Source organism: Cryptomeria japonica, chromosome 8 (assembly GCF_030272615.1).
Source record: "Cryptomeria japonica chromosome 8, Sugi_1.0, whole genome shotgun sequence".
Classification (NCBI taxonomy): Eukaryota; Viridiplantae; Streptophyta; class Pinopsida; order Cupressales; family Cupressaceae; genus Cryptomeria; species Cryptomeria japonica.
This window is the reverse complement of record NC_081412.1, coordinates 171,293,384-171,303,055: the sequence shown is the minus strand read 5'-3', so window position 1 is coordinate 171,303,055 and position 9,672 is coordinate 171,293,384. Positions and strand designations below refer to the sequence as shown.

The 9,672-nt window shown below is 40.7% G+C and overlaps 1 protein-coding gene across 4 annotated transcripts in view; it reads left to right on the top strand.

The window, feature by feature from the left end:
• The first annotated feature begins 963 nt into the window (after positions 1 to 963).
• Positions 964 to 9,672, top strand: part of LOC131050633 (uncharacterized) — a 312,685-nt gene continuing 303,976 nt past the window's right edge. For 2 of the 4 annotated variants that reach the window (XM_057984836.2, XM_057984833.2), the window contains exon 1: positions 965 to 2,528. In XM_057984836.2, the coding sequence (XP_057840819.2) occupies positions 2,459 to 2,528 (70 nt within the window). In that variant the 5' untranslated portion in view covers positions 965 to 2,458. Of the gene's footprint in view, positions 2,529 to 9,672 lie in introns of all 4 variants that reach the window. The other 2 variants (XR_009358716.1, XM_057984835.2) reach the window with 2 other exon arrangements.

Below are 9,672 nucleotides of genomic sequence, written 5' to 3'. Positions count from 1 at the left end.
CATTGCTCAAGAAGTGCAATGAGCTCACCGTCTCTCCACCACATACTCAAGAATTTAAAGCTGTTGCTTCCCTTCATTGGAGCCTCACTCAATTTGAGCTCCACAGGAAAATGATCTGAAAGAGAAATTGGAAGAATGGAAGCTTCTACCTGAAAGGACGACTCCATCCATGATTCTCTAATGAGATGTTTGTCCAATCTTTCTGAGATGTGTGCGAAATTTGACCTTCTGTTGGTCCAAGTGAAGAGCCCGTTCTTTGGGACAACATCCATCAAATGATTCTGAATGACAAATTCATGAAAGTCTTCCATGACCTTGTTTGACATTCTCAAGCCTCCCTTCTTCTCATCTAAATCAAGCAAGGCATTGAAATCACCAACCACAACAATCCTGTCATTCCTCATTTCAGAAATTTTGTTTGAAAGGACATGCCAAACTTGAGACTTCTCTTGAGTTTTAGTTGGTCCATAAACATTTATTAGAGGGAATTCCACATTCTCCTCAAGTTGTAAACTATGCATAACATCCAATGTTCGGCTTTCTCTAATAGCGTCACTTTGATCAAGGAAGGATTCCGTATAACGCCCAATTCGCGAGCGGCTCCATTGGCTTCTTGAAAGACACCTTCCCATATTTTGCAAGATTTAATAAAACAATTCACAATCTTTGTATTAAGCTTTGTTTCCTGAATGGCGATTATGTCACTACTACATCTACAAAATGCTCGTTTAACCAAGCGTCTTTTGTCAGGAGTCGATAGACCCCTGATATTCCACGTAATGATCTTCATTTCTTGCCAAGGGAGAGCCCTTCTCCCTTAGCTTTCCTCGTGAAATCAAATACACTAACAATGCCCTTCTCTTTTGCGCTATCTTCCCTTTTTTGACGGTTGCTTCTCCTACCTCTAAATCCTTTAGCTTTACCAAGAAGAATGTTAGCCGATTGACTAATACATCTCAAGTCTACATTCTCCAGAGCATCCTCTTGAAATAATTCCTCCTCAAAGTCCTTGTCCAGTTCAAATTCTGTATCAGATAATACTTTGCAAAAGTTGTTAATTATAAGAGAGGACTGTTCTTCATCACCTTCCTTGGCTCCCAAAACTTCCTGTTTGGAGGACTCCCCTCCCTCGACTGTACAAATGAGAACATTTGCATTCCTGTTCTCCATCTGTGGATCTTCTCTGGCTTTCATCGATGAAAAAGATCCTTTCTTTAGTTGTTGCAGAGGAGATCTAGTTTCTTGATTCATTGCAACTGAATCCGAAATTGTTTTCTCCAACTTACGCCTCCATATTTGCACTGATCTCCTAGAAGGATTCCTAGCCTTTCTTACGAACATTCTACAATCCTCTGCTCCATGGAACTTGCTACCACATCTGGGGCAAGGACAAATCTCTTTTTCCACTTCAATCTGCTGCCTCCACTCGCCGTTTGTCAAGTGGATTGTGATGTACTATGGAATACACCTGACTGCCGCTACCCTTAATCTAGCGTATTTACACAGATCGTCCTCATCATCGAAGTCAATCTCCAACTCCGTCCCAAGCATCTTGTCGATTTTCTCCAAAAAAACCTCACCCCAGTATTCGATCGACAAATTATAAAGTCTTACCCATTTCGAGCATGAATAAACTGCCAAAGGGATGGGATTAAAATTTGGTGTCCAAGGTTGTAGATACACCGCATGCTTATCAGCAAACCAATTCTCCTGATTTAGGATGCGATCTCTTTCCGAATGTTTTTCAAAAAGCACCACAAAAAATCCTTTCAGAATAAATTTTATTACACTCCGTTCACCCCACATCTCTTTTACCCATTGCTTGATATTTTTTCTTGACCAGTTAAGGCCGATTATCCTTGCAATCACCGCTTGATCTTCCCAAAACTGTCTATCTTCCTCTATCTCCTCTGTGAGATCCACCACCATCTCGTCTGCTTCTGCAAAATTCCTTACTTTTGGTTTCCCTACAAAACCCTCTACTCCGCCATTAACATCCAATAGTTTTTGCAGAGCCGATCTCCCCATTTTTTCAATATATAAAATAATATTCATATTATATTATATTATAATTTATTTATTATCTATGAATTCATAACAAATTATTTTTGAAGTCATTCATTCATTCGCTCATTTCCTATAATAACATTTAATTTTGAAATTACACATGCTCCTTGCCTTCGATAAACCCTACAACCCATATAATACTCCGTTCCCGCTGAATCTAATTCTTCGTCTGAAGTCACCAATTGTCCGCTTACCGCTTCGTTCATTCGACATTTTAGTATTTGACTAGCCGAGACCATAAAGTTACCGGCAATTGCTAGAATGTTTGATCAAACAGTGCACTGTAATGGCGGTTCACTTTAGAGGAAGATCATTCCAGAAGCAAGTAGCATCGACGCAAGAAATATTTTTTTAGTTAATTTTTTAGGACATAAATAAATATAATACGGTAATGGCCTTTAGATTATTGGGCGTTCGTCTCCTGGGAGGAATGTCAAAGAAGGTTTCTGTTCCTTATTCAGGTAAATGCACATCTTTAAATGAATTCTTAGAAATTAGTGCACGTCTTTTAGGTTCTTTATTTATTTGTATAGGCATTGCTTTCTGTATTGCATCGAGTTTTGGCAATAAAGACTTGAATAATGGGCTTAGTAAATTCACATTAATAAGTGAATTTTGATTTTTAATATTGGAATTACTTTATCAAGTGTTACATTAAGCTGGGCAATTGTAGCTTGAAGAATGGGTTTGAAAAGTGGCATAAGTGTCCTCAAGACTAACTGAACTGACTAGCAACACCAAATAACTCCTCTGACAATTTGACACACACTCAGAAAGTCATTGCTAACCCCAATGCAAGAGAACCTGAAAATGGGGACATTCGGTGGTCCTTCTCTGATGAAGGGCTACTTTACCGGCACCTTACAACAACACAAAAACCAAGAAAATGCAAGAAAAAATACTTGAATTTTTATTAGTCGAATGGAATAAAAAAATACAATATTGCAAACTCTACAAAATATTAGTCAAATGGCTTTACAAATCTGCAAGCTGGAGCTATAGGCCTTGCTAGTTATGCTCTGTATTGAAGGACTCAACTTTGAATGCTTAAAGCTCTATCCCCAGCCCCTATTTATGGTGTTCTTATGCCTCTTGCAATTACCACGACTCCTCTAGAATTGAAAAACATGGCATTCAAGGAATGCAATACATAGCCAATAGATGACTCTTCAATTTTCCAAAGTGGACACCTAAAGAGGTGTCTTTTCCCATTTTATTTGTAATTACTCAATGCATGTGAGTGCATAACTCTTCCCCTTCCCCATTTCCATTCCAAGATGGGGATTTCCTTGATTTTGCATTAAGAATAATAGAAAAATGTGTTCTCTTCTTGAAAATTACAATTGCCTTTAAACATAGGTCACACATATTAAATAATTTTAACCCCCTATGTCCTCTTAACTCTTTCCTAGGTACATGGAGACCTATAGATGCTTGCTTTTTAAAAATTCACCTAGCCTTAACAACCGAAAATTAATCTGGAAAGAGACCCAGTCGGGCACCTTCTCGATCAAATTTGCTTACAGACAACTCCTAAGACCCCCTGCTGATGTTGAGTGCTGGAAGAAGATATGGAACCCTCAGCTAATCCCTAAAACTAATTTCTTCTGGTGGTCCCTAATGCATGGTAAAACCCTCACTTTGGATAACCTGAAAAAGAGGGGTTTCCATCTCCCCAACAGATGCAACCTATGTAAAGCTAACGAGGAAACTATTGACCACCTGTTTGTCCTCTACCCCTTTGCTGAACATCTGTGGATTCCGATTAACACTCTCTAGAAATGTGGTCTCTATTGGGTCTTCCAGAATGACATTAAACAGTTTGTTTTTGGATGAAATCCCCCCTCCCATCACCCCCTCATCATCCAATTATGGAGACAAATACCGCCGCACATCTGTTGGGCTTTATGGAGAGAGAGAAACAACAGATTTTTTAGAGATACTGAAACCCCTCCTGGATAGTGTTGCTCACATTTGCTTTAAGTTGATCTCTGAAAACATAGCGGTGACAAAAGGGAAAACCCCCCCTAATCCCCCTAATTGGATAGAGAAAAAAATTGCTGAAAGATGGAAGCTCCCCCTAGAGTTTGAAATCTTCAACAACAGTGCCAAAAACAAAAGGAGTTTGACCAAATGGTCAACCCCAAAATTACATTGGTATAAGCTGAACTTTGATGGTTCAGCCCAAAATACCTGTCAAGTGGGAGGTGGAATCATCCGCGACCATTTGGGGAACACTGTGGCAGCCTACGCGGGCAACCTAAAGAACAATACTGTCACTCAAGCGGAGGGAATGGCCCTCCTATGGGGTCTGAAATTTGCCAACTCCATAGGAATCAAACAGCTGGAAATTGAAGGAGACTCACAGATTATTGTGGAAACGGTGAAAGGGAGATCTACTACTGGTTGGAGAGTGGAGTCCATTTTGAAGGATGTCAGGAGCCTACTGGCCAACCTGGATGGCTTCACCATCCGACATGTCTTTAGAGAAGGAAACGAAGCTGCCGATTCCATGGCGGCAGTGGGAAGGCTGTAAAACGGCTTACGATGTTGGAGGGACCCCAGTCTGTTGTTGGTTACCACCAAGGTGATCTTGGAGAGAGAAAAAACCTATGTCCAAGATGGAACCTGTTTATCCGTCCAAAGATGAAGAAAACCAACTTTCAAATTTTAAGTTGGGACGGGAATCCCGCCCATTATGAATTCAGGCTGCCACGTACCCACGGCAGGCTTAGTCACCACTCTCACAAGGGATGGATTTATGATGACAGTACAAATATCGGGAATGATTATTCCCTAATTATTACCCGGACGGAGCCAACTGGCGGCGATAAAGGCGAAGGAAGGGAAAGGTCAAATTACACTGGCTCGATTGAAGGTCCGCACGTTCCTAGTAGATTTCCTAATTTTGATATCTACTCGGACATAAGAGATAATAATCACCCCGATTATTACGTCCTCTTATCTCAAGTTCGGCACAAATTTTATATCAACTCTGCCTTAATTTTGCCTCAGTTCTGCGTTTTTGCTAGAAGGACTCACATTCACTTTGTTAAGTTGGAGGAACCGAGAATGGGGGGGGGACAAGCTTAGACTGGAACCCGATAAAGTGAATGATTTCAGAGCTAAACCGGCGGTGTGGTTCGTTTGCTCGGAGAGCGACATTGATAAGTTCATGGAAAGTATGAAGGGAAACGATGAAAGACTCTTCAAGCAATTTGTGACTTCCTGGGAAGACAGAAGAGTTACCATGGGGGGTATCTTGTTTGAAATCAATGAAGAGGTCATAGCCCAGGCGACGGGTCTTACTATGGAGGGGAGGAAATGGAAAAAGTTGAGCCGTATTGCGGATACCATCAGCCTGAACCAGTTCTTCCGCGAGGGCGAAAACCCTGTTAAGAGGGCTGGCGGATTCAATAGGGAGGAGCTCCCTCCCCCGTGGGATGAGGTCTATTATATTGTGATGAAGTATTTCACGCTGGAGGGAAGGTATGGCATCTTCTATTACTACCATCTCCCTTTCCTTAACCATTTGAGAAATAAGGACTATATTTCCATTCCGTTTTTCTTGCTGCATTCTTTGGACGCTAATGTTAAGGACATTGCTGAAGCTAAGAAAAAGGGAAAGATTTCCCTATCCTCCACCAAGGTCTCATTCTTCGCCTATACAACTTCCACCTCGCTCTTTGCCTGGCTCGTTCCATCTCCGTCCAGAATGTGACTAATACCAGCCCTTCGACCCACCCTTCTGCTAAAAATGATGCTAGCCCCCCTCGGCTCTTGAAAATTGGCTCTTGCAGCAAGAAAACTAAAAAACACTCCCCCGAGGAGGTCAGAACTCCTAAGAAAGTTAGAATCCAGGAGATTGATTCTGACATGGATATCACCGATGAGGCCAATACCCCCTGTCGCTCTAGCAGGCTTGCCTCTAAACCCTCGGAAAAGTCTCTGAGAGACCCCTCCTCTTCGCACGACACTGGAAATTCCATCCCGACTGATAATGTGGTTTTGCTCTGTTGGCAAATGCACACTCCAATGAGAAATTGTAGGTGATTGAAGGTATTGTCATTGATGGCAACCTTACAATCCTATGGCACCGGCAGGCACCGACAACGACAGACTCTACACCGACATACAGATCACCAGCAACGAATACATGTTTACTGGCACCCTGGCCGACATAATTTTGTTCATTGTATTTTGTATTTAATTGTAAAATCTTTTTGTAAGCCGACAAGGCGATTTGTAATAAGACTCATATAAGTATGAGATCTTGTTGATCTTTTAGAAGATGCGGATATGGTTAGATTATTGCAGAAGTAATATGCGAATATTAAGGTAGAGTTTGGAATAAGGTTTATGGAAGTTATATGAGCTTAAACCGGTACTGAACCTGGCATAGCAGATGCTGAACCGAAGCAGTACATGATAGTGGATTTACTTAATCCAATTTTGTAAGTCAGTGAGACTTCTCTTTTTGTACTTAAGCAGTGAGCTTTAGGTAGTTGGCCTTCCTGCATGTGCAGGCCCCTATTGTATCAGTAATATTCACTTATTGGTTAGTGAGCGAATATTGTGGGTCACAAATGCCACCGAGGTTTTTCCCACACCGGGTTTCCTCGTTAAAAATAGTGTTATGGTGTGCTTTCTATGTTGTGGTTATTGTTCTTATTTACTGCAGCAATTCTTGTTTACTGGTATACTGTTTTGAGATGCAATTCATTTAATAAGTTAAGAAAATCCATTAACTGACAAGATACTGATTCACCCCCTCCTCTTAGTATCTTTGGGAATCCTAACATGCTCCACCATAACCCGACCCCTCACTCTGTCAGCTCCACCCAGGCTTCTGAAAGCCCTACCTCTTCAAAGAGTCCGGAGCCTGCAAATTTCCCCTCCCCGACTTTCAGACTGGATAAAATGATGGTTGTGGAGGAGGCGAGTAGCATAAAAGAGGAGGAGGAAAACAACCTGGCGGAGTTGGAGGAAAAGATGGTGGCCCTTTCTGATAATGTGCAGGATAACACCAGCAGACTGGAGGCGACGGAGTCCAAAATGCATGATGTTTCTAAATTTGCGCTGAATGTTATGTGCTACTCGGCTACCACTTTGTGCCTCATGCAGGAAAGTGCGTCCAAAGGTAAAGGCAATGATGACGAGGACTACAAGGCCTTGTTCAAATTCTTCACCAAGGAATGGGCAAGAAAGCTCCTCCCCAAGAGGAGCCATGGCAAAAAGAAGTAATTCTCTGAATGTGGCGGAAAGCTGGTTTTTTGTCTACGTTTAGTAGCCTATGGGCGGATAGCGTTAACCTATGCTTTTGTTTGAATTTCTATGTTTATTGCCCTGCGTGGCAAATGTCTAAAACTCTGCATATTACTGCTTTATTTCTGATAAACTCTCATAGAATGATAATTGTTTTTGATAGAGGTAAAAGGCTATAACTCTACTGATTATATGCGGACGGTGGTCCTCCCATTGTTCTCCTTAATGTTCCTATGGGTCAGCCCCGTTGTTTTTTGGCTGCTTTTAATATAAAAAACAACTAAAAATTAAAAGAAAATATTTTTGGGTGATGTGGGATTGCCCTACACCCATGGATGCTCTTGCATCTGACACTTCGGGTAAGAAGATATGTTTCATGAGGGAAGCTCACGAACATTTGAAAACCATATGCTGATTTCGAATCCACCATTCTTTCTTGTCAGCCTAAACATTCTTCTTTGCCTTTGTCTGCATTTCTATGTCTCTACCTTATTTCATTCTTCTTCTTTCTTCCCCTTTTAATATAATCTAGCTCCCACCAAGATGCACTATCGAACTCTAGAAGTCATAGGTATCCACTTTCTCTTCTTCAACGTGCATTACCTCAATTACTGCTGCAACATCTTTGTCATCATCAGTCTCAGCTACAGCATAGTGTTCCACCTTTTCCATGCTTTCAAAAAGATATGTTTCTGCTGCAAACATAGGTCACAAATATTAAATACTTTCAACCCCCTATGTCCTCTTAGACTCTTTCCTAGGTACATGGAGACCTATAGATGCTTGTATTTATTTTATTCACCTAGCCTTAACTGAAAATAAAAATAAAATATTTTTGGGTGATGTGAGATTGCTCTACCCCTGTGGATACTCCTACATCATTCTTTCGACTTGCAACCATTCAACTGCAACAATAAAGAGACCGTTACAAATAACAACTTGCAATTTAAAATGTTATGACACTTATCAAATGCATTTTAATCACTCCAACAAATGTGGTAAGGGAAAGCTTTAAACAAAGGGGATTTTGTCACACCTTTGCACTCAAAATCTTCCAAAATGCCTACATTAGCCAAGGAGACATCTAATTGCAAAAAATTCATTTCAAGTAACTACCTCTATTAACTTTTGGAATCTTTTGGTTCAAATGGTGAATGAATTGGCCAAGTTGAAACCCTAGAATACTCTATGCATTGTGGTTAAGTGAAAACAGAGAATGACCAATCCCTTTGATGTTGAAAGAACTTGCACTTGTGTTTCTCATGCAGGTGGAATTTGTGATAAATGTTAGATGGTGTGCAAATCTTCATTGAACTTGGAAATCCTTGAAGTAGTATGCTACAAAGGACACTCATACCCATCAAAGGTCATTTCTCTTAGAATCATGCTCAAAATTGTGGCCCAAGATGTCGAGTTGCACACGCAAGGCATGGAGGAGCCCACAAAAACTGTTGGAACAATGGCTTGGAGATTGTGTGAGGACCATTAGGGATTGAAATCCTAACCATTGAATTAATGGCTGCATGGGTGAATTGATCTCTTTTCATCATTGGAAGTGCTTGTGAATTTGTGCCTTAATGTGAAAAGTTGTTTTTGGGCTGAAAAAATCTGATTGTGTTAGTTGCAACTTTCAAGATCTTATCAGGTCATTAGTGGTGACCTGGGTTGTGTGGGGAGGTAGATGGGAATAAACAAAACGTGACAGTTTTGAGGGTTAGGGGCAAGGGATACATGATGGCTTGTACTATTGTTGGGGAATGGGGTTTGGGGATACCTCATGATCCATACCACTGTCGGGGATTGGTTGTAAGCCATGCTTTATGCTTAAACTAATCAAGTGAGAACATCTTCACCTCCTTAACTCTAAATGGACTTATGAAGGAAGTTATACAGAGTTTGGGGATTGAAAATACTGAGGAATTTATGCCTTAAGGAATGCAAATTAGGTAAGTCTAAACTTGTGATCCTGATAAGGTAGTGTAGTGATGAAAAGTAATGGGGAATAGAGTTGGCGATATTACATACCCCATGTGCCACATTATGAGTATTTTGGCATGTCAAACACCAAAAAAGTTACATAGGAAAAAATTAGAATTCAGGGATCAGGGATACTAAGGAAAAGGTACTCGATTAAAGGGATAGCCAAAAATCTGTTGTTGAAGGAACTTAGTTTAGGAATCGGGGAATTGGGGTTCTGGGGAAAAGTATGTAAGACAAAGTTTGAATTATTGACAAATGCAAGGAAAAAGGTGGAATGAATGAAAGGAATACTGGGAACGATAACTTTGAAGTTCCGACAAGAAAAAGGGATGAATGCAAGGATTGGCTGAAATGTATGCT